The sequence below is a fragment of the Harpia harpyja genome, chromosome 1 (assembly GCF_026419915.1).
Source record: "Harpia harpyja isolate bHarHar1 chromosome 1, bHarHar1 primary haplotype, whole genome shotgun sequence".
NCBI lineage: Eukaryota > Metazoa > Chordata > Aves > Accipitriformes > Accipitridae > Harpia > Harpia harpyja.
Window position 1 is genome coordinate 92,795,239 of NC_068940.1, and position 26,701 is coordinate 92,821,939.

At 36.8% G+C, this 26,701-nt stretch overlaps 1 protein-coding gene across 12 annotated transcripts in view; it reads right to left on the minus strand.

Moving 5' to 3' along the window:
• Positions 1-26,701, minus strand: part of ARHGAP12 (Rho GTPase activating protein 12) — a 103,794-nt gene that overhangs the window by 33,267 nt on the left and 43,826 nt on the right. For 7 of the 12 annotated variants that reach the window (XM_052805717.1, XM_052805764.1, XM_052805754.1 and 4 more), the window contains exons 3-5: positions 12,156-12,419; positions 5,998-6,138; positions 4,319-4,399 (exon numbers count right to left, since the gene is read on the minus strand). In XM_052805717.1, the coding sequence (XP_052661677.1) occupies positions 4,319-4,399; positions 5,998-6,138; positions 12,156-12,419 (486 nt within the window). The remainder of the gene's footprint in view (positions 1-4,318; positions 4,400-5,997; positions 6,139-12,155; positions 12,420-26,701) is intronic. The other 5 variants (XM_052805791.1, XM_052805782.1, XM_052805773.1 and 2 more) reach the window with 2 other exon arrangements.

Here is a 26,701-nt window from a genome sequence, read left to right on the forward strand (position 1 = left end):
AACACCTATGTTACAGCTTTTGCTTTTCTTCTCAGCTAAATCAGTAACACATTCTTCTTAAACCTACATTAAAAAAAAATCATTTTTGTCTTCTTAAGGACCTCGTTCCCTTTCTTTCTCTAGGAAAGATGATTCCTCACTCTCTGCCATAGGATGCCTGGGTGGCAGCAGTTGGAGGCACCAGCCGCACTGAAGGAACAGAACCTACACAAAACGAGGAGGCCGCTGGGACAAGCAGTTCTATCTCAAATGTACAAGTGACTGAAAGACACCTCTGGATAACCCACTTTATTCACTTTGCTGCCTTGGACATCCATTGCCTCACCAAACCCTCACTGAAATCACTAAGACTGCTCCAAGTCAGCACTGATTGCCACAGGTCCTGCTGCTTGCCCAAGCAAAAGCTGGGGGCACTTTCCACCCCCTCCTCATCTTACTTGGAAGGAGGGGAAGAGGGTGGGAACCACCAAACACCAGGACAAATGAGGAAGACCAGACCAGGCCTCTTGGGTACAAATACACACATACATATCTCAGGTTTGTCATATCACTTGCACTTTTGTCCTTAAAAAACATCTAGATCCTCACATCAGCTGAGACTATCTCAACTTTTGCCAAGCAATCCCAAATTTTATGACGAGAATATGAAGATGATTCACTACTGCTAATGATACTGTTTAGTGCATTGACTTACAGTAGATATGAATGCCAACACACAAAGTATTTTACCTCAAATCGAGTAGCACAGCTCAGAACAAGACAAATTTACCATAAGACAACCAGGCCCTATTTACATGTTCTCATCTTTATTTTCTTTCACCATTTGATTGCATGATATCTTCCTGATACTGCCTGCATCGTGTTTGATTGTAATTTTTCAGATAGCATGCTTTGTTTGACAGCATTCAGGTCTCCAGCAGGAAAAATCATTCACCTCAGTATCGGAATTGAGGCCCAACGTTGACAGTGCACAGAGAGTAAATTAACAGACTGCTGGTCTATTAAGACTGCCAAAAATGAAGCTCCTCCACCTAGCACATCCTCTGTGGATACAGCAAGGGCAGCTAATGCTGCAGGAACTTCTGAGAAGAGAAAGCGCAACTGCAATATCACAGTCTGTAAATATTAACACCAAAACTATGAGTTCACTCCAGAGGCTTATAGTATACACATTTTCTTTCAAAGTCTACTCTTGGATCAGAGAGCTCAGTCAGAGGATGGCCAAGCATCATGCTGTTATGCTAGATATCAGCCTAAGAACACATTTTGAAAATTTGAGACACCGTTAATCTCTAATTCTTATTAGGTTGTCCTCTCTACTTCCCCTTTGAGCTCCTTATTCATTATTTATTACATAGTTTTCCTCACTTTTTTGTCATTTTGATAGATTACCTTTTTTAAACTTTAGAAGTTATAGAGTTCTTATTCCTGAGATGAAGTTAACTTTTTTCCCCACTTAATACAAATGATTTCTCATTTGCTTAAATTATAAAACTCGTATTAGAAAACTAGGTTTCTGGAATAGGTTTGTAGCCTTTTTCAACACAATTTAGATATTATTCATTCACTACACAGGAAATAAACATTTTTATCACAGTGATCTACACAGGAATGAACTTTTATTTGCTGGGGGGGGGGGGGGTGGGGGTTTTTTTTGGTTTGGGTTTTTTTTTTTTAATAATTGGCAAGAACCAACAACTGAATGCAGCAGAATGCATAGGCATAGGAGAAAACTCAAAGTCTTTTGCAAGATGTAGTACAAATTATGGTTAAAGATTATTATCCATTTTAAAGAATAATTCAGCATGTTCTTCTTTTCCACTGCAAAAAGCTGGGTCACAGTCATCATGAGCCTTAATAGACCTTTCAGCAGTTGTCAAAGCTACTCCACCCAAGATGTCATTTTTAACCAGAGGCATTCAGCTATTCCTAGATGTTATTCAAATATACATGACTGGAGGGCTTTCTATGAGACTGCCTGAAGTAATTTGTTTTGTAACTGCCCTTCCTCCCCAACATATACCCTCACAATTTTTAACACACAGACAAGAATACTGGAAGCGTTATTCCCAAGCATGTTCACATTTACAGTTAATGCTGTAACAGTGAAGATTTTTAATGTTATAGCATTAGCTCAGCTAATGTGCTATTCCCAGAAACCTTCAGATGATATCTAGTTCTAATGAAGTCCAGATTATTAAGAACCATCTAACAAAAGGATTTTCCTCTTTTTCTGGTTTAGCAGCACTACATGACCATGCTATGCCATCACTTTATTTCACAACAAATTTTGGAAAAAACTGACCCAGAGTAGGGTTTTTTCCCAGGAACTTAATTTTCATTTAAGCAAGAGTTACAATGCTGAAGTCTTTTTACAGTTTTCTCTCACCATTCATGAGAGTTTTCAATATAGATTATTTTTCTTCAAAGCAGTTCTGCAGTCTACATTGTCTTTCCAATTCATTTGTTCCTAAGCACTTTTGGAACCAGCTTCAGTAAGATTTTCAAAAGACTAATCTTCAATCATGCTTCAATTACTCACAAGTGTAACATCTCTGCTGTATGCTCTTCAGATATATAGTTACATAAACCAGGTAAATCTTTTGCTGAAATATTTAATCTATTCCACAGCATTTAAAGATGAAAGCTAAGGATTTCTGGAAATACATAGGCTCTTGGATCATGAATACAAGAGTCAATTGCTCATTTACTTCTGTTAACCTTACATTTGCTGCCACCCAAGATTTACTAGTTTCAAGAAGGAATTAAAGAGTACATTCGGCCCAAATGGCTCATGAGAAAATTTTCAAGGAAAATTTGTAACAGCAATAGGTGATGATTTTCACGTAAACAAGAACTAAAGCATATCAGATCACAAACTCTGAAACAGAGGCTATATTTCATTCTGTAGGTGGCTGTTAGTACAACGGAGCTCAGATGTCTGTTTAGAACCACTAGAATATCATGGACTAACACACAAATACTAGACCCAATCCCTGTATGCTAATATGCCTCATGTAGCAGTTCTGGATTATCTTTGTGACTTATTGCAGTTGGATTAAAGCCAACTTAATTTGCTATTTAGTTCAAATGCAAATCCATTCTGTTTTAGTGGAAAGCAACTTCTTCACAGTCAAAACTTTCTGCATTGCAGAAGTCACAGAATGAAGTATGCAAGACATTATTTCCCAAAATTCACTTCCATTATACATACTGAACTAACAATTGCTTCTAGTAAAACCTGGTCTAGCAGATTTTCAGACATCCAATTAATCTAATAGCTAAGTAGCTTTTTAAAACCAATAGTTACAGATTGTTAGGTTTATGTATGTTACAAAATTTATCTAACACATCAGACCAACATAGGAGAATTCACAAAGCTAACTCAACTCTTCAGTGACTCAGATACAATTCTTTTACCAACATAAGAAAACAGTCTAGTATATAGCTTCGTTCATAAATTTCAATGCAAATATTTTCTCACAAGTATTATGAAAGCACTATCTATTAGGGTTGCTCCTTTATAAGTGGAAGTGACTTCAGACACCAGGTTTTTGGACTGATGAAACAATAATTGAGAAACATGCTCTTTCATACACTTATGCACACAATTCTGTGTGAAACTTTTTTTTTTTTAATGCTGACCTTACTATGTAGGATTGAACAAACATCCTAACAGCAGGGAAGACATATACAACTACATCATTATGACAAATGTCCTATAGTTTTTTCAAAGTGAAAGTGAGAATTACATAGTATTAGGTACATCCTCAGACTACCAACTGTCCCTAGCTCTGGCACTTTCCTACAAATTCCCATTTTCATTATGAAATTAATAAATACCAGAACACACTTTTGGTGAAACTGTGTCATCCTCAAAGATACCACAAAACTCTGCTGAAACTTTTGTTTTTCAACACTTGTCTGTATAAGCATTTTGGAGGGTATAAAAATAGACTACAGTTTCTCAGGAACATTTTGTAGTAAAAATAAAAAAAAAAAATTTCTTTTTTCCTATAGAGGTTTTCTTTATCACAGCAAAATCACAGATACTATTCTTCTGCCTTGCATGAAAAGCTCAGTTCAGCAAAGATGCAAGATCTTCTCTGACATCTGAATAGTTACATCTATTTTTCATGTCCTTGAGCATATTTTTTTCTCTTCACAATCAGAAATTCCACAAAAATGCAAGAAATAACCAAGTGCAATACATAAGTCCTCTTGTTGTGAATAACTCCCATTAAAGGCCCCATAGAACTTTTATTGAGGAGGAGGGGAAAGCCCCAAGTTGTCAAAGTTTCTTTTTTAGGTCACTCACCTTAGGTAACTCCCATTCTGATCGGGAACCATCAGCGCTGTAGTAGTATGGTCTACCTTGTTCATCTGCGTGTTTTATCCACTGTAGGAAAAATGCGATGATAGGAAATGTAATCAGAGTGACAGTCATAACATAGTAACTCTCTCATACTTGGAATTGGAAGTTAATTTTTAATAAAGTGCCATCCACTTCAGCAGCATCTAGTGCACAGCCTCCATTAACTAACCAAGGTTAGTTAGCAACGAGAGCAACACAGTTTTCAGCTTCCTGAATTGGGTTAACGAATATTTTTTCCTTCTGTAATGCCTCAGAACATTGTGCTGCAAAATCACACAAGAGATTGTGATAAACAGATATTTCTGAAGATGGCATATCTCACTCTTATTGACATTACAGTGTCAGTTTAAGGAAGCACAATCTTTGCATCATACCTGTGTAAGGATTTTATACATAAGATTACAGAATTACAAGAAGCTCAACCAGCAACTGCTGATAGTTTAAGAGATAACCGCACTTGTTGAACAACTCCATTTTTAAGACAACAGGAATATGAGATGCAGTTCCTAAATAAATTATGAAGATAATATAATTTCTGTAACCTCTATAAGCAAGTCCCACAATCAAAGAGGTAAAACTATGACAACTGTGACTCATTATGCAGAAAGGAAAGAATCATAATGAGCAAAAGTCTACAAGATCACACAAAAATATGCACAGAAACACTCACAGTAAGGCTCTTGGGTCAAGCAGGTTTCACGAGATTGCCTTCCAATGAACTGTTTGTGATAGGAAACACTGTTTCCTATCAATCCCAGTGCAATTAAAAAAAAAGTTTGCATATTTGCCAAAACATAAGTACGTGCTCTACAGATGTTTAGCAGAAATAGAGAGCAGGATAAAGTTCCAAAACTGACATAAAACTCAATTATTTAAAGACTTCTTTCAAAAAAACTTGCATACATCAACTGGAAAAGAAGTAGTGCTATAATATGATAGACAAACTACTGTTTCAATGAACACTTTTTGAAGTTAAAAAAACAAAATGCAACTTTAGTAAACAACTAGAAAAAGGGACTGCTTTATAAACAAATATTGTCACTTATCCTATGTGGGAGAAATTTTTATTATGTGCTCAGAATCACAGTAAATTGTCCGTAGCAATTAGATGATTAGAATAGAACATAAATCTGCTGATACAGCTGTAGTTAAATTAAGAAGTTTGTCTACATCTGAAAGCAGTACTGAAAATCTCTAGTAAACCATGAAACTGATAAAGCAGCATTATTTTCATTTCGAAACCATCCTAACTGGAATGCCTACGTAGACAAGAACAGCTCTTAAAAGACAGTAAGAAAAACATTATATTGGTATGAAGTTCATTCCTGAAATGTAACTAAGAGGATGGGGGAGGGCAGGAATTAAAAAAAATTATACATTCTATGTTCATTTAACATAACCTGATACCCAACTGGAAATAAGAAAACTTCTTCTAAATAATGAAGAACACACATAAGGAAAAAAAAAAAGTCAGGTCAGTTGCTAAATTTTCGTGCATATTTAAAAAACAAAAGGAGATACTGCTGCGGTATGCTTTCCACTTCTAGAAACAAAATCTGCATTTCTAACAGTGAATTAGTGGAAAAGATTTTGAACATGTGATGAGAAGAAGGAAAAAGTACCTTTTCATTAGTATAGTCATTGGTATATAAGGTTTGACCATGTTCATCCAACTCTTCTGACCAACCCTTTGGAGGAGAACCATACTGACTATCTGACTGGCTGTAACAAGAACTGTGGTCGTTTTCTTCTGATGAAAGATGCTACAAGTAGTCAGAAACATACAAGGCAGTTTTAAGAATGAAAGTGCTTTAAAATCTGAAAGATCAAAGATTATTTGACTAGAAAGAGAATAGTAATAAATTCAGGAAGTTCATATTTTCATATCTTACATCAGAGAATAAGAGATGCATTTTTACAGTACAGAAATATTTGACAATTGCTAGGCAATTCAAAGTATTTTCAGAACAACTGGTTTATACTGATAATTTTTTTTTTTAATTCTACTATACCAGATTTCAGCTACTTAAATTTAAATGCCTTTTTTTTTTTTCAATCTAAATTTTATTTCCCACAAATTTACATTACTGAATGATGAAGAGAGTTAGCTTTAGTAATCCGCATTGCCTCAAAAAACTTGGGAGACCTGCTACCTTGTTTTTCTGGCAACATCCCAACTTTCATACCTAAATCCTTTTCTTCCCTTCCCAAATAGTATCTGGAAACACAATAATCATTAAGGACAACCTGAAACTCCAGTTGCACCTTTGTAGGTCCCAGCACTTTAAAGTACTTGTGCAATGCATCCTAAAATATTAGGAATTTCCACTCTCCTCTTCCCAACTCTGAAGCGTGTGACAACGAGCAATGCAAAAGCAACGCTTTCTACCAGGCACAGCTAGCTGAGGTGTAAGATCGTTTTCTGAAGGTAGAAGTGAATTATAATGTAAGGAACAAGTTTGACATGTAAAGCAGAAAACAGATTTTGCACACACACGTCAAACAATTGTCAAACAATTTCTGTTCCCTCATACACCTTGTTCATCTCCTTGCTAATTTATCGTAGTATTATTCAAAGCATCCATTACATGCATAAAAAAAAATCTCCCTGCATTTATCTCCCACAACAATATCTCTATGCCACAGTCTCCTGAGGAATTCAGTGCAGATTTTCTTTCACACTATCTTGGATCCTTGGCTAGTAGGAGGCATAACACTTAAGAGGGAACACATCCTGCTATTCAGAAATTACAATAGTTAACTATTGACTAAGGTTCAATAACACAAGTATAAGGGTTTTAAGGAAAACTATAAAGCAGAAGAAAGGCAGAATTTCAATTTTAAACTAGAAAAAAACCTCCCCAGATCAACTTAAATCTTACCAAAAAATATCCAGGTATCAGAAACTCACCAGTTTTAAAGAGTCAGTGGTTTTAGAGACAATGTGTTTAGTGACATTTCCAAATGATTATTACATAGGTTTTTGCTGTTACCTTTCTGAGTACCTTACCACTTGTGTGACACAAACTGCCTATACTGACATGAGCCAGCCTACCAAACACAGCAAAATCCATGGGAAATGTTCAGATCATTAATAAAGTAACATGAAAAAAAATGTAAGCATCCTCTGCAGCCTACAGAAGGCAAGCATGTAAACTACAGATTAAACAATGCTGCCTCTCTTGCTACCTCTCTAGCACATGGGGTAACATGAAATTCTGAAGTGCCAATTTCTAACCACTGGGGCAAAAAAAAAGTTTTCAGTCCCATTTTTTATGCTTGAAGAATTAAGACTGAGGAGTTGATAAGAGTGCTATTGGCCCCATTTGAACTACTGTTTTATAAGATAGCTATATTGTATACACATATTTAAGTTTACATCATGTTTTAATGGTTAAATATTAAGTGCATTGACATATGTTCAAAGTAGTAGACTTGGCACATTATTAACAGGAATTACGGCCAAATAACATAATGCATTTGTATTTGCCTCTTCCAAGCAACTCCTGATACTGAGGAAACACTGTAGACATGTAAAACTAAACAGAAGACTTCAAAATGAAAATTCTCCTAGGAAAAACACTGTTTTTCGGTAAGAATGACTGTTAATGTGTCTATCTGTAAGGCAACCATATAACAATAGTCTTGATGCTTCCAGACTTAACTACTATCACCTACCTTTGCAGACCTAAACTTAAACAAAATTCCTGAGTTGTTACAAAGTTTGCCAAGCCAAGGCATTCCTTGTCCTTCAGCTAGTAGGAACAACTGCTCAAGCTGCATCAACAGGGGTTAGAGAACACTGGCCAAACCACGTTCAACAACTTTCAATTTAACTTTCAACACTTTTTCAGTATTAAGTGCCTATATGCTTTTTATGTAGCATCCATGCTTTCCTCTCAGTCCCATCCCCAATTATACTATATCACATTTAAATAAAGCCATCTTAAGAAGGCAGCTGCCCAACCTTACACCTTCTAAGAACTTTGCTGTGACACTAAAGAGAATTACAGAAAAGGTCGCCCACATCATCACTTCTGTCTTGGCTTTTTTCCATTTACATGGAAAATTCCTGAGGGCAGAGACCAGTTCATCACCATGCATTTAATAAAAAAAGGAACAGTTATGGTCTCTCTTCTATCACTTAACCAGTCTAGTTTTGAAAGTTACTACTACTTCTAAAAATCAAAATATTAAGAAAGAATACTTACTAATTAAAGGAGCTAGCATCCCTTTATTACCCTTTGTTTACTTTGAAACAAAAAACGGGGAACAAAATTGCATCTTAGCCACATGCTTTAAATGTAGTTTTCAATTTAAATGAAATCCTGTTGCTCTTCTACAGCTTGCTGGTTAATTTGTTGGTCTCTACTTCACATTATGGTCTCCTAGCTAGGTATTAGAAGTTTGCCCTTCTCTGATATGACAACATCTCATTCCTTTTACAGTACACCTTAATTAAATCACTTTACTGACAAATTTCTCCCGGTTACAGTTAAGCACTCCTTCCTCAAATACATTAACAAGTCACTACCTCTGATAAATTTTACCTGTAATTCCAAAATCTTATACACTTTCCTAGAGGCCCTGTTGACAGGACTTTACTGCTTCCCTCCACCCCATCCAAATAACTGCCATAACCTACAACTGTTTTCGTTGTGCCGCATCTGTTACCAACTTTTGACAAATTAGGTACAATTTTGCCCCTTCCTAATTATCCAATAAAATTCAATTTCTTAATCACATAGTTCTAAGACCAACTATAAGCCATTTCATGTTCTAATATATTACACATATATTAGAATATATAATCATTCACAGTTCTCATTTTTACATCATCTTGCCATTTTGCCACCTAATACAATACAAGCTGCTCTGAGGACAAATCAGTAGAGATACAACTAGCACTTAACTTTCCTGCATATGCTCTTTTATTACTAAATCTGAAGGGAAGGAGCATAACTCAGACTAGCGTATAAAAGCCAACTTAACTTCATTCTAATAAATTAATCTGGTTTTACTAATTATTAAGGCATATTTGCTCTAAGTCTTCACAAGACAAAATTTGGGATGTCCTATATTTTACTATAGCTTAGGCTAGGATCTCAACCTTTACTCTAAATATTTTGGTTTAAGTACTCAGAGGTCAAACAAAGGTGAACACAAACAGTGGAGTATGAAGTATACTCCCAAATGCAGAACAGAAAAGAAAGGAAGGAAAAAAAAAGGCAGCTTCAAAAACAACACAACTGCTGGAAAGTGGATTGACATGACCGTGCAACATATATCTCCCTAGACTCAAACTTTGATAACCCAGTCAGAGAGGACACAAATTACTTAAGGAACTTGTGCTACTGGAAATGCAAACTTATGTCTAGTTAAAAATTAACCAAAACATGCATCATCCATTGGTCTTACTAAGACCGAAAGCTTGATAGATCTAACTGTCTGAAGGCCAATCTGTGATACCTCAAGCATCACAAATAAACGGAAGAACTGAGCTGAAATAAGTTATGGGCAATAAAATAAATTAAAAAAAAAAAAAAACCAAACTTTCCAAACACGCAACCAGGTGGTGAAGTTGTGGTAGAGCTATGAGACAGTCAGAGGTATCATTTGCAGATGGGGAGGGAGAAAGAACTATTGGAAGTCCTTCCATGAAAAGAAGGAAGAATGACAACAGAAAATCAGTTACACTTGCTACAGGGAAAGTTACTACTGAAAAAAGCAATCACCTTATCCAGACTAAAAACAGAGCCTTATCCAGCAAAAGAACAGCCAGTGAGAAATTAATAGACCATTGGCAGAGATACCAAAGTGACAACTACAAACATTTCACCAGTTTACCTGTTGCTGCCACTAGCCTGTGGCAAGAAAATTTGGCTGTTTAAATGCTTGCGGATGTCACAGCTGCTATGAAGGCCATTGCCAAAGGCAATGAAAGGGTCCCTTTTTCCTTTCTCTCCTGTTTCTGGCACTACCGTCCCAGAGGTAGACTTCTACAACAGGGATTCCAGCAATCTAAAATTTCTGAGCAGTCCACAATTAAATTTTAAAACTAAACATTCTGATAGGCTCAGGAGGAAATCCACCTAAACTATACATATTTGAAGAGGGTATATAAAAGTGAAATATGTAAAAGATTTCTTGATAAATGTTTGCTTTTTCTTTCAATCAGGAAACTGATTAACCCAAGTACTGTTTTTAAGTGTATTTAAAGCACTATTTTAAGTGTATTTAAATAGTAATATCCATCTCCCAACTATTCCTTTGCTTTATCTGAATCACTGCAGTTCAGATAAACACACACCACTGTCTGGCTCTCCCTAGCAACTGGCTGCACAGGATATATCTGCGCCTCAAATATTAGCCCAAATCATCTTTTAACATAAATAACCCCATGATAATCTTCAACTCTCTTAAGCAAGGTCTGCAGCAAAGCTTTGCCAAAAAGTTTTGCAAAAGCAACAAAAAAAATTCATTGTGCTATCTAAAGAATATGTTTATGGCCTGAATGTAATTTAGTCAAAAGCTCCTACGGCTAATTGCCAAAAGCTAGGGTGGATTTCCTCCCCCCATCAGTATTTGCTACCCTTGCACCTAGACACTTGGCTAGGCAGAGCTTCTAACACAGTAATTTTAATGTTCTCCTATTCTCTAGAATATCATTCACAGAACGAAGAAAAGGATTTTCTCAAAGTTAACACAATTTGATAACAAAATATTTCTCCTTTAACTGCCCTTTCTCCTAGATTGTTCTACAGCTACCCAAGGCAGAAATCATTGACAAGTGTGTAAATTCAAATCTCTTCAGCAAATGGTTAAATAAATTGCTGCAACAAGTTATCCAGCTAAACTTGCTTTTTATATTCACTATGATTATTCCACCTCTTCAAGAATTCATTAAATAAAACTCAAGTTTGAACAGTCACATATGCCACTTTAAAAAAAAAAAAATTTTAAAAGAATCATAGAATATATAAGTTATTAATAGTATAAATCTAAGTATGAAAATAAAAATCAATATATTTTAATTTGATAGAAGCTTCAATTACACCAGTATTTTTGATGCAGGTGGAAACTGCTGTGGAACTCCATTAAGTCTGGTTTTGAGTCCAGAACTCTGGAGTTCTCTACATCCATCTTAATCTCTAAATCCATCTTAATTCCTCCCTCAAAAATATTTTCCTCTATAAGAAAAGCATCTCATATTCAAATTTACTGCCACAGCATTAACCAAGCAGTAGCAAACACCTGCATATCCCCTGCCTTTGTTTTGCTGTGTATTTAACTGATATTGATAACAATAAAAAATTCCCCTTGCCTTTTTCAATGCATCCCCATAAATCCTGCTGCTAGAAGCACTGCCACATTCCCCCTCCTTCTCCCCCCAAAAATGTGGCAAATACACTGGGAAAGAGAACACACTCCATGTCAGAGAACTTAGAATGGTTGTCTTACTCAATCATCATTTATAGTCCTATTAGTTTCAAAATATCTTAGTTTTCCTTTACCTTTAAATGAAAAGCTGCAATACCTGCTGAGGGACTGTAAGGCATTTTTACAACTTACTACTCTTGTACACAGTTCATGTATGCATTCTTGTATACAAAAGCGACTGAAAAGCTAAATTGTTTACTACTTCATACCAAGACACATGACCAGAAAGACAAATGAAGACACTCCTTGACACCTCGAAACTCAGCAATACCAAATTCCATAGCAAAACAGCATTCATATGCATTACAATCTCATTGCTTGTGATCTCAGAAGGAACTACCTCATGATCTGCATGGCTCTGGGAATCCCCTTTATTAATGCTTGCATCTCGGGCCCACCGTGGAGGTTTCCAGGTTCGTTCCTGTGATCCTCTGTTGTAGTAATAACAGCGTCCTGTCGTATCTTTATGGGTTTCCCATTCCCCATTTATTTGGACTGGAGCACTTGTAGGTAGTGGTGGAAGTGCAGACTGAGATATTTTCAGTTCTTGTAAATTAGCATAAACTGGTGAATCAGGCCTCCCTTGGCTTGGTGGAGTAGTTGGCTATTGAGAGAAGAAATGTATTGTTAAAGAGCAAATGAGTTTTAGAATGCTCCCTTGCAAATCAGAATATATTACAGTAGTTAAACAAACCAACAAACTCCCTTTTTTGTTGTTAAGTACAAAAGCACAAAGGACAGCCACAAGATGCTGGGACGTGAAAACATGAAATTATTAACTATAAGGTAGATAGCACAAGCTATATTTATTTTATACTGAAACAATTTTTCAGCATATCTCCAGATGACAGCTGATAATTATGTCTTACAGTGGATTTGAAATACACTGGCATCATCATGAAAATAATTATATCCTTGCCTTATTGAAAAACTTCAGCTTTACAGTTCAGGTATTGCTCAGGAACTGTGAGTAATGTGATCTTGTTCAAGACAATGCGTAGCATTTCTGAGATGCCACTTGTTAAGCAAAGATGGTTCCCCAACCTTGCCCCCTCACTGCTAGTACAGATGATGGTGAATGTAAAGCAGCACTTCTATCTTCTCAGGCAAATCTAAACAGACAGTTCAGTTAGAAAGATGAGCACAATGTTGTGACTAAGAGACTCTGGAAAACACCTGGACAGTTTACCTGTAGGCCTTTCCAAACAGATGCTTATTTAAATATTTTAGGCAATATCGCTGAGTGTTCTAATTACCACTTTCCTCTTGTAACAATTAAGTGGATATTCTTATCCACCTAATTTTATTCATATACATGTACACAAGTAGAACAACAAATACCAACAAGAAAACAAAACCCTAATTTCTCATTAATAAATAGTTTGCTAACATGAAGGCCAGCAGAAAGCACGGTTAAGAGTCCATGGCACTCACTGAAACCACAAGTACTTTCAAATAAGCCACTAAAGTGTTTAGGAGAGAAATAGACTTTCAGATGTTCAATTTTTAAAGTATAATACAAGTATATAAAACATACCAGGCAGAATATAAGAGCTGTGATTATAAGACTGGGAAAGCAGCTTGTTATTAAACCAAATCGAATAGTTTCCTGGTAATGCACTGCCGTCTCTGTATTTTAGGACACATTATCTAGGCACTCTAAAGGAAGGAACTATATAATTTATACCATCCCTTCCCCCTGCTTTGTTTTAATTCAGAACCTTTGCTGCAGGCAAGTCCTTGTGCCTCTTGTTGCATCTTTCACAGGAAAAAATAACACACTGCATTACATAAAAGATCTTTTATAATGTACTTTTAAACATTAAAATCATAAGCTGCTAATCTAGGCCACATCTAATCATAAATTATCGGGGTTTGCTCAGGCAAGACAGCTTAGCATACCACACAATCAGATATAAACTGATTGCACCATAGCTAGAACCAAATATGGGCAATACGCACAACCAAAAGGGAAACGGCTAGAGAGGAACTTAATGAGATTAAAACAGGCATGGACTTGTTTTGTGTGCCTTTAAAAGAGAAAACACAGCTTACTAGATATAGCAAGTACAGTATGTTTAAGGCAAACCACAAGAGGGGGAAAAAAAAAAAAAATTGCAGCACTGGCAAAATGAGAGCCAAAACCAATTAGTATCCTCCTCTACCTAATTCAAAGGAAAAAAAACCAAACAACTGTTACAAAATTTGATGAGCAGTAAGAGACTATTTTTCTACTATCCAAGTCTCCAACCCCCAGCTTTTTTTTTTTTTTTTTTTTTTTTTTTTTGAGGAGGAGGAGGGTAGAATGGCCGCCTTTGGTGGAGTTGCTCCTGAAAGCAGTAACACCATAAAAAATGCTACTATGAATGAAACATCACTCCACTGTCTTCAGGGATGAACCTCGATTCCCTGGGATGCTGGGAGAGCAGCCTAGAGGTCTCCTCTTTCAAGAGGCAGTTTCTGCATTCATTTCCCAATCGGCCTGCAGAGCTGCATTTCCCACGTAAATCATCCTGCCATTAAACCCCTGAGCTTGTCGTTTGAAGCAACAACATACACCTGCACCGGCAAATGCACAAACCTTCAGGTTCTTCCTCTATTTCAAGCAATTGGCAAAAGCAGCACCATCAAACACCCTGGCTGCTGCAGCAGGAGGCCAGTGGCTTGCACAACACTCCAGTCCTCCTACAATTGCTCTTCCACACAAGGCAATAAGAAGGATTTGCTGTCTGGCCTGCATTTGCCAGTTACTTTTTTGTTCTAATTAAGACATGAAGTGCCATTATTAAAAGAACAGTTCTGTGTATTAATAAAAGTGTTTTCCAAATAGAAAGCCTATGACACAGAATGCTCAATATAGTTTTTAGAACAGTTTCTCAAGCAACACATAGGAATATGGCTCAAAGGTTTCACACTGAGGTTTTCAACGGTTTTAGCATTATAACCAGAACAACTCCAGATGAAACTGCAGGACATGTATGTGCTAAGCCAATACTGGAAGCTCACAGCCAGCGTACTGCCACATAATTCAAGCAGCATACTAGTTAAGTTTAAAACAGTAACATGATATGAAAGCATAACGAGGGGTTTTCTTCTGAATGCTCAGTACTTCCAAACTCAATATACCAATTTCTGGTTTTCGAGGGAAGCCAGAACTTTTGTCCTGAACAACAAACAAGACAGCTAACTGACCTGCCAACCAAGCCTCCAGCTACTTCCATTCCCCTGTTGCACTCTTTTCTGACAGATTCTTTGGGAAGAATTACAGGATTTTTGAAAGGCACCTGTAAGTTACTGCTTTCAGCAAAGCATAAGAAAACGCAAAGCCATCAATCTAACTACAACACACAGCTTAGCTTAAGTACGTCTTTCAGGGATACAACTTTCTTACCAGGAACTATTTTAAATAACCACGTAACATACAATAATACTTCCTCATACCTTGAGCCACACAAGGAGGTACGTTGTTACGTCTACAGTAATGCTCAGTTCAACAGCACCCAACCTTATCAAGGGTAATTTTGTGAAGAATTTCTCATTTATTGATGAGAAAAACAGCTTTTAGAAAGCTCAAAAGTTTCCTGAAATTAACTTTAGTGTACTTTCTACATCAGTGTCGGCAGGAAGGTCAATCGTCTCCCCCCCAGCAGCTTGGGAAGGAGAGTCCTGCACAGAGGCAGGTCCCACTAGGTGTCCCCGTAGAGCTCCCCGGCCCTCCACCATCTCCTTTCATTTCAGATGACTGTTTTATTAAGTGCCAAGACTGTGTTCTGCAAAAACCTTTAATAGTTTCAAGCCAAGAAGCATATTAATTTAACTGTATTCCTTTCATTTACCAAACCCATTACTCATTACCAATGTATAAATCCGAATAGAGAAAGCATTATCTAGATCAAAATAGTTTCTGACCACTTCCATGAGTGTTTTCCCAAAACCAGACATACACCGTTAAGGAAACTTAAATATATGCTAAACACTAAACAGCTCTGTATGTACCTGAGGACTTCCAGATAGAACTTCACTCCCTGAGCTTCACTTTTGCACTAACAAGCTCCAAATGCTCATAAACATGGAATTAAATCTACCAAAAGAGACTCTTTGTTTTCTCACTATCAGAATCACAAGAACACGTCCTTCAACAGGCCCATACATGCACACACAAAACACCTTATACTCAAAACATTTCAACATTCATTTGCTATTTGATATGGATTTCACAGTTTTTCATGTTGCTTTCTCCTGCTAAGAACAGTGAAGGACTCTTGCTAGAAATGTGATAAAGAAAAATTAGAAAGCAGAAATAATTCTATGATGCTACATCTTGAATGAAAATGGTACAGCCTATTAAGCACTATGACAACTTTATGAATATAAGGACCTCTCCCTGAGCTCAGTAATGCTATGTGTTTTAATACTTTAGAAATCTGCCATATATAAGTTCAGTCTCACAGAAAAGTCTGCTGCCACTAAATCCTTGCAAATTGATAAGGAAGAGAGTTTCATGCAGGCAGGACAAAGTTTCTAGGATCAACACACAACATTCTTCAAACAGAGACTGTACACACAGCTTTTTCAGAATGTAGTTTTTATACTGGCACAGTAAGAAGCAGATATGTGCCTTTAAATAAAACAACCTGTTAATCATTCATGAACGAACAGTCAACATTTTCAACAAAGGCCACAGATACACTATCAGGCCTCTGAGCACTTGAACGCAGTGCAATGAAAAGCAAACTTACTATACTTCACAAGGTACTTTTAATTACCAAAATGCATATCAGCTTCCCAGAGGACACCTTAAATTTTAATGTTACCTTATACAAATGGCTTTTTTCAGATGGCAGTATTTGTTTAAGTGTTCAAAATTAAAGGAAACTTAAAAAAAAAGGGGGTCAGTGCACTCCAACAGGGTAAGACTGCAGTGCTGGGAGAAGCAAGGACTACAGAACTCTTCCCTATCCACCACCTAAAAATGCTTTTGGTTTATTTTCATGCAATGAGAACACACTGCATCGAGGATGCCCGCAATTAAAAGAAAACATAGCTTCCTCGAAACTGGCAATTACCCTTTTCCTTTTATAGCACTTAAATCCAAGACAAAAACTTCTAGAACATAACTGCAATGCTAGCCTGCAAAACTTGACCTACCACACGTGATTTTCCCTCCTTTACAAATAAATTGCTTTAGTGTCGTGCCTCTGTTTGCAGCTTTTCTTAGTGTTATGAACTTGAAATCAAAAGCTTCCATTTCAGTAGCAGCATTCCAATTGCTGAAACCAGCTACTAAAAATAAAAAAAAAAATTAAAAAAAAGCAAGTCTCATCTTAATACTCTTCATGAAGTTACAAGCAACAGATGGTCCATACTCATGCAAAAGAACAGCATTACGCTGAAGGAAAACAAGTGAATACTGGCTCTCTGCAGCACCAAGCTGAAGAAAGGATAACAGGCACATCCCACAGCATCCCAAGACAGGCAACGAAGCATCCCAGTTCCCTCAACAACCGAGCTTCTTGCCAAGGAATCGCCACTGTCCTTTTAGGAAGGCCTGCGACTTCAATACCAGCTTTTATATCATTCCTGTTGAATAAAGAAATCTCAAAAACTCTACAGTTTCATTTTCACGAAGTGACAGCTTCAACTAGAATAATTAGCTCATCTCCTCCTTCCTCTTTCTGCTCTTGGCTTATGTTTTCACAAACATGTTCTGGACGCTACTTACTTTCTGACATATTCAGGCACATTTAAAACTTACTGTAATACCCAAAAATCCATGAGGGAGATTTTTCAGCAAGTCCTCTACTATGTCAGAGGTGAAGAGAGCAAACTAATTTAACAAGCCAAATTGAAATGGGAACCCAAACAATTTTTTAATGCACTAACCTTCTCCAACCTTAACTGGATAATTCACTCTCTAAGTCTAAGGAATGCATAAAAAGACGACAGTAAATATTATAAGCCTGTTACTAGTTGACTATAAATTTCAGACAAGCTATAGTAATGCAAATATTTAAATGCATTTAAGTTCTAATGTTCAGTTGATTTGCCATTATAAAGTGGTAAGAAAAAATAAATGACATTACAAAGCAATACAGAATTAAAATCATCCCATACCAAGCATTCAAATAAATTTGCCTAGTAAAGTCCATTCAACAGTTAAATGTTTAAAATGTCCAATTTAAAAATTAAGCAGGTACACTCAAAGTAATTGTTTCAAATGGCTAGTCAATCACTTTTCATCAGATTGAAAACAGGAAAATTAAGCATCTGATTTACTTAATTCTCTCTTTTGGTCAATTTTGCAAATTACTTACACTGAATTACAGGCTGAGCTATTACTTTCTTCTATTTCTGGAGATATTTACATACAAGGCATTTTAATATAAATAAATCTATTAATATTTTGTTTTATGAAACTAGATTATGAAACAAAGAGTCTTAGTACATGGGATGGCGTGTTCTGCGAGAACGTGCTTGTGTTATTTCAGCCGCTTAAGTTCCCTTCTGCTTTAGCTCTCCAATAACAAAAAAGAAATCCCAAAGTTGCCGAAAGCATAAGTCTTCAACTGGTGATACTGTAATGCCTTATCAATTAAAAAAAAATAAATCTAGATGCATAGCAAAAAGCCTGTAAAACTAAAGACTTTCCCTTTTCTCAGTAGCCCAAAAGAAGTACCTTAAATTATTTTCATACTCATCAAGACAATGATTTATTAAATTGTACTGCAAAAATCCTGCAGCACGGAAAGCCAAGAGGTGGCTGCTTCTGTCACATTCACAAGCACTTACAAACAGCAGCGGAAAGCTGCTGCAGCAGGAGGGCTCTCTGGCATGCCGTGGCTTGCTACAGAGGGGAGCAGTTGGCTGTGTCTCTGAGTACCAGAGACAACACTCCCAGATCATCCATCATAACTGACCGATGAAAGAAAATCAATGGGAAACCTTTTCTTCCTGTACACTCTACAGATTTCCCATTCACATTTCTGTAGTGCTCAAAACCATCTCAGTGAGCAAAACTATTACATATGAACTTCAGAAGTTTATAGCAATAAAAGAAAGTATATAATTGATCGAAAGATTGCAACAGTGATGTCAAACATTTTAAAAAACGGAAATAAGATCTTACAATGGGATCCTTTGTAAAACATGTACAAAGATGACAGTGTTTACCATGCTTGTACTTCACCACTTGCACAATCTAGCTTCTCCCTTCCATAAAAAAGCTTTTGTCCAAGGATATATACAAAGCTGCTTTTCCTATAGTAGAAAATTTAAATACCATATGAAACACTTTGCTTCATACGTGCTTACACAGCAAGCTTACCCCAGTTAGGAAAGTGGCCGAATTTAACACTGTTGAAAAGTCAGCCAGTAGATTTCCTTCACTCCTTTTTTACCCTGTCCACTTCACCATATAAAACACTGATGCTTTCAACAGACATAATGTAGTATCTGTAACCTATTTCAGAAATTTAGCCAGCATCTTGAACAACCTGGACATGCCATACAGTAGTAGATTTACACATTTATTCTTCTTCCACATTCATGGAAGTGGTATCAAGTTGGTTCTGTAATAAGGATGTCTCAACAATACTAGCAGAAACACCAAGTTTATTCTGTGTTTTAGTTTAACTGCTGTCAATTCTTGACCTCTGGGGAACCCGCAGTACATGTCTGAATGCAGATTTGTGAAGAATAAAGCCGTTGGGAATCATTTGTGGTATCTCTCAAGGATTATTTTCTATAAAAACTAAGATAGAACACACCAAAAAAAATGAACTTGCTTTCTCCAGTGGAAAACTGTCCTATAATATGCCAACAGCTACTGCTTTTCAGAAGGGCAGTATCACAACAGCACAACAAGTTCTTCAGTTGTTTTAGAAGCGTTACAGCAGAACAACTGATACAGCAGAATGATCTCAGTTTCAGGAGTACTGGAAAGCCCTCGCTTAACAAGCCATTTACTGTTTTAACTGATTTAATGTATAGCCATACATCTCATTTGCCTCAGAGAGATCAAAGTATTTTTTAAGACAGATTAGATTATTAACATCTTCATGGAACACTTCCACGTGTCACCATTACAGTACCATAGCACATCTAAAAAGTTAGCTCATATGAAATATAATTGGGGGGATAGAATGGTGTTATTTGAAATCATAATAGCTTAAAGGTCAAGAAAGTTTCCATTAGTTTAAGTCACTTCAAACTGAATAGCAATTTTTTCTACACTTTACATTTTCCAAAGTACAGATCCCATAGCATTTAAGTGTACTTTTGAGGGTCCAGTGCTTACACAAAGCAGTGTAAAGCCACACACCCATGGAAAGTGCAGATGGGAAAGTAAACATCACCTCTGAAAATATTCCCAAGTTACTCAAAAGTTACTGAAGTTGTATTACTGGGCAAGCTCAAAAGCCTAAAAGATACCTTGAGTACCATTTGATCAAACAGAATGAAGTCTAACTACTACCATGCAAGTTACCAAAAACCCATGACTCAGTAGAACAAAAAATTGTAATATTCTACTATTTGAAACAGAAGGAAGGCAGAGCCATTAAGAATTTAAAACCTGTATATGTGTATATTAATGGCTTACTTTCCAAATATTAAGGGTTGGTTTGCTTTTTTTAAATAGAGAAAAGAACAATTTGCAAGAGACAGTTCTAAAACACAGCAGCCACCAAATCTGTGTTCTGTCAGAAAGGGTATTTAATGCCAAACACTTGACAAAAAAATGCAGAACTCCCACACAATTTACAGCTGTTGTCCTTTTACTCTGCTGTAAAAGCAGATTTCACTTGTGTGAAACTCTGCTTCACTAAATGTTGCTTGTAGCAGCAAATTCTGCAAGCATTTGTTATGCTAGTATTTCTTTGTTATGTGTTAGAACAATTTCAAAATATCTTATTGAGCTTATGAACTGCAACACTTTAAAGTTTTTAATAACATATGCAGCTGCAGAACATCACCTGTATTCAAACAGTATGAACAATGCTAATGTATCAGCACACTTGCTGATATACTGGAAATATGTTATAGGAATAACTTGAGGCAGCAAACCCCAGTGAATAACACAGCTAACTGGCCTAGGAAGCAACCATGGTATAGTATGAAATCAGATACTAGAGTAATTTCTGTTGGCTTGCCTTACTAATATATTAACAATAATATATTCTGTTGTGCAACTGGTAGGCTCTACCCTTTCCTGAACACCCAGGCAGCTGCTACCCTCCACATCTGCTTCTCAGAGCTTTCCCTGAGTTTATTACTTGCAACTACTACTCCCAAGGTACTGCACTACTCACGTGCCCCAAATCTCCCGTAGGTAGTTTCCTTGATTAGAATGTCCCACTTGGGACTAAACAGGCAATCCCTTCAGAAAACAGCCAGTGTAGCTATGTACACTAACTTCCGTAAACATTATATTAAAAACCTGAGAAACAAGTTTCAATACCGCCCAATTTATAAACTAAGAGCAACATCTGAAAAGTATGTTTTAGGGATCCTGACTGGCTATACGGTTTCAGAATATATGATTTGAAGAACCATGTTTTACATAGTGTCATGCTAGCTCTACACCTCTACAAACCAAAAATCAAATTATATACCCAAAGTCTAGAAAAATTATGACAAAACCTGTTCATCAAGTAATTTATTCATACTCTAACATAAAACAGACCTGGGTTAGGGAAATATGAATCTCAGGATATAATTGTTCTTCAGTCTGTACACCCAAAGTCCTGATTGTTTCCATACTTCTAATTTCAGGCAAATTTTTCAACAGCTATCTTTAACACATCAGAATATCTACTATTAAAAAAAAATAAATAATCTCATTTTTGCTCTTTTTCATTTTGGAAAAACTGGTTTGCTCACCTTAGCAGAAAGAGAAGCCAAGAGAAAAGTAATTTGCCATTTTAAATGAGTTAGTTACCCTAACTCCCCATGCACACAAGCAAAGAATTTCCTTTGTTTAGAAAAGCAGAAGCCACAGTGACACTTCTGCTTATACCAGAAGTTCAGCAAATTCTTTTGCTAATTCAGTTCATGTCACCAAATTAATAAAGTACACAGTTCAAAGGACTCAGCCAACAACTCGACGTTTAGAAAACAAGAAAAACCACGAATTTATTTCTTTCAGAAAATAAAAGACCACTGATACAGTTTTAAGATGTAGCTAAGCTGGTCTACTGGCCAACTGCGACCAAGAGGAGCAATGCCATCTCCCTTCCTCTCCGTAATGTTGATGTGACCCCTTCAGCAAGCTGACGGAAGAAACTAGAATGGCAGTAAATTAATCCCGTTGAGACTTTGAAAACCAAAAACCAAACAAAAACATATTTAGAGTTGTCTTTGAAGTATCTGAATGACTTAGGAGACAGGAGAGCGAGACCCTCTCTTTCAGAACCTGTTAGCTCTTAAGGGGGTTTAGCTGCATCATTAAACTCCAAAGGTGGCTGGAAAAAGGCATTACCTTCAAATGCCTAAAACAGAATCAGTTATAGAGACAATAGTAAGTCAAGAGGTGTCTATTTCTGCCGGGGGGGGGGGGGGGGAACATGGGACAGGGGGATGGGACACAACAGGCTAAATTAAGAAAAAAGTTAACTTAGGTATGGAGGGAAGCAAGGTACAACGAATGAAACCTTGCAACGGTCTGATCAGGAAAATAGGGAATTCTCCTTGACTGCAGGTTAGTCAACAACTTTCAAGAGCACTTTTGGGATTCTTGCTTCTGCCCCTCTGCAGTGAGAAAGAACCACGTTGGGGGGGGTTCTCTATTTTCATTACTCTCACAAGGTTTTGTATAGCTTCACACATTTGTAACCCTCATCCTGAAAGGCAGCACATTCACATCTGAAGTTAGAAACAAATGGAGCAAGCTATTAAAAATGTACAGTAAGAAGCTGTTTTATTGTACAACTATGCACAACTAAAATGTTAGGCTTAAATCCTTGCTTTTTGGTAGGAAAAATCAACAGCCTATAAGAACAAGCAATATAGTACCACAGTGATCAGAGCATTAAAGAACATACCTGAAGTAGAAGAGGCCACGTGCCATCAAAGGAAGAAAGTAGTACCCCAAGTAGTTCGGATGGAGGATAACAAAGATTTTTAAGCTGAGTAAGGACAGCTCTTCCTGTCACCTCAGTGACAGAGCACAGTAGTAGTATGAATTATAAGAGTGAAGAGAGAAATACAATTTTGCTCACTAGCTTAAGTCCTCCACTTGGAGCGAAAAAAAACATCTCTGAAGAAAGTTTTTTTGTTAGTAGTTTGAGAAAAACTATTTTAACACAAAATATAACACATGCTATACTTTATATATGCAATATAAACCAAAACATTTTCCTCACAGCCACCCAAGCCCTTCCAACTGCAGGAAAAAGGGTATCATACTGATGCCTGATGCACCTACAAGATAAAACTTGATGGTAAGCTTTACTCATTATGACTATCTCAGGCAACAGGTAAACCGAGGTAACTGCAAAATAAGCACATCTAGGGAACTCAGCTGTTGCACAGACTACGGTGTGAGTTGCCCACTTACCAGTGAGGCATTTGCCAATTCTGGCAATGCTCAAGATCTTCCACCAGTCTGCATGGACAGGCACAAAAAAAAGCCTATCACTCTGTATCTAATATATTACCTTACAGAATTAGGCAGAAAAGGGATACTTTTGCCACAGTTGTCATCAAATGAGATGGAATGGAAAGTTTCGTGAGGCAAAGGTCTAATATATAGTCTCAGCTATGCTGGACTGCCATGTCTCTCTATTTTTCTTTAAGAAAAATAGGAACAGTACATTGTTCAGAGTGCTTATAGTCACTTCTTGCAAAACTTAATTAAAAATTAATATTAGTAATATGGACCCAGGTATGGTGGGAATATCTTAATCGATTAAAGCAAGAAAAGATGCTATATTTTCCTCTCCTCTGCAAACCTCCAGGGTATATCAATACTTAAAATAAGTTACAACCCAGAAGAGTTATAACATTCAGAAACATACCAGCAAGGAAAGGGGAGATTCCTCCCTGCTCCCCCCCCCCCCCCCAAAAAAAAGGCTGAGGACAATTTTCTTCAACCTATAGCAAAACTGACATGGATAAAGCAAGAAGTTTCCACCGGATCTAGTCATGCTTCCGATTTCAGACATTCCCACAGATCCAAGAGATAAGTTTTAGAGAAGTGAGCTTCTCAGATTTCAGAAAAATAAGGACATGCCACCATTCACTCAGTCACATCAACCCCATAGTGGTTCCTGTCCTGTTCACTGAGGTGGTTAACCCAAAAAATTAGTAAGATGCAAAATAAACCAGACAGGAAGATATACACAATGCTATACTTTGTGTGATTAATACATAGATTTTTTTCAGAGCAGGCAAGTTCAACATTGGCCAAACCCACTACTGTGTTCAGAGACAAATCACAAAGACAGTGAAATCATCTCTAGACTAAAAAGCTTTCCAGCACCGAATTTAAGTCATCCAAAGCAACATCCTGAAACGCTCCAAATGCTTGTGCTTCAATTATTCTTCCTTGACTATGAATTATCACTTCACAGCCCTCAGAAATAGAGCTGGTAAGTCAATTCCAGGTGCAATTTGGAAAAAAAAAAAAAAAAAACAAACACAAAATGTTGTAAGTTAGATGGCAAGCCCCACATGTTTAATGAAGAGCAGTTTTACTGAGACCTGTGGCCATTTCCCCCTGGTTCGCTTTCACAGCTGCAGCACTTACAGGAAACTTCAAGTCACTTGTGTTCCCTCAGAAGTTGCAAATAAGCAAATGATGAAACAAGCTGCATTTTGTAATACAAAATAGAGGTCTTGCAAACTAAGTGAACTGGGCTTTGGGACTTTTGCTTGGCTTTTTTAAGCTTCTGAGTAACTGCAGTGCAATCTAAACTTCAATATTTTTTTGTTCAGAAGCAGTCAGTTGTAATTTTTGCAGTTCAAATATAATTTCAATGTGGCCATTAGGATAAAAAAATTCTGTGGATTGTATGCTACAGTAATTGAGAAAGAACCACAAAATAGCATCAGTGCATACAGTCTATGGTATGCCTATTGTATCTTAAATAAAAGAACTGGTGAAGAGACTAAGGCAGCATCACATGGTCTAGAAACTTACTTTCAAAAAAGTTTATGCCAGAATATTCAAATAATAACAAATGGGTTCCTCAACAACAGACTAAGCCTATCCCCAGAAGGTTAGCACAACCATCCACCCTCAAAAGCCAAAACTAAATCTAAGTATCTCCCCTCCTCCAACAATCATCTTTAAACATAACAGTTACAGGTTTCACACAGAAAATTATTGTACGATGTTCACTGGTACACGTTACAAAAGAGGTGTTAGAACAGGTTCTAATGGTCCCTTCTGTCCTACATGAACTATTGAGCAATTCAAGTTAAAAAAAGTTAAAAATAAAAATAAATCAAACCTTAACATTCACCTAAAATTATGACAAAGGAAAAAACCATAAACAAAACACTGAAAGTACCTCCACTGCCAGGCTAGTATGATTACTGTTGAACAGGCAGCCATATGGATTAGTGGTTAAGCACCATGAGAATATCAAGAGGTTACAGGCCCACTCCATAGAAAAGCTACCTGATTTTAAATAAGAAATTAGGTGCTCTGAGAATTAACATCTCATCAACCTTTCAGTAATCAAAATATATATTATATTTTCTGACTCCTCAGATCTACTTAATAGGAAGCAGCTCCCCTTCAGTACTTCCAACTATACACTGGTACAAAAACTGAAACAAAGGATGGTTAAACAGCACAGCATGTCAGCCAAGTTCCCCATAACATAGTTCAGAATATTTATTTTTTTAAGCACCCATTTTAGGAAGGTATATTGAGGTGAAACCACTTGTAGATTAGACTGATAATTAACATAATCAACAGAGATATTTCCTCTGCTTCACGGTAACTTTTTCTACAACTTTTGGTATAAATCAGACAATGAAGTCACTACAGTTATCCCTCACTGCGATATCTTTGAGTTCTTCGATAACTCAAAAAGAAAAAGAAAAATATTAGCCCATTACCTAACATTTGACATCCTAAGTTGAAATTTCTTACTTAAAAGGCTTGGAACTATCTGTTCAACATAAAATACTGTGTTTTCTGTAGAAGCCAACTGTGTGAGTAACAGGACACACAAAAACAACCCCAAACCACACACTTATTCCAGCTTTCTGTATTGATTTCATTCCTTCAGATGCATATCAACAATTAATCATAGTTAAAAGTTTAACAGAAATCCCCCCACTTGTTTGCAGGTCCTTCTCAAACAGAGTTTTGCATAGGATTTAAGACCTCTTACAAAAAGCTGAAACAAAGAGGTACAGCCTGCCAGAAATAAGGGGGGGGGGGGGGGGCAGTCAAGTATTTTGATATTTCAAGTACAGGCTCCATCTCCAAAGGCCTGCTGTCATAGATCAGTCAGGACAAGGTCTGCCAAAGATGCACTGATCATAAAGATGGCATCTGGTCTTCCCATGTGTGGTACTACATTCAAACTAGAGCCATTCTGACTATGAGCAGCACTGCTGGATTAATACTGTAGAATTGCATGCCCCAGATGACAAAGCACATCCTAAAATACTGGGGGGGGGGGGGGGGGGATGTAATTTAAAAAAAAAAAAAGACAAAAACAACCCTTACAAAAGTTGGTTTGGGTTTTTTTTGACTGAAGTAAGATTTACAAAGTCTTCTGACAAATACATAATTTTTTGACAAAATTAAGAGAGTACATTAAAATGGACTAATTATACAGATGCTTTTGTTGCCAGGAATCTTATTTTATATACATTGGAATGTAAAATTGCATCAAAAGCTTTCACGTAAGAAAACTTTTGTTAGGA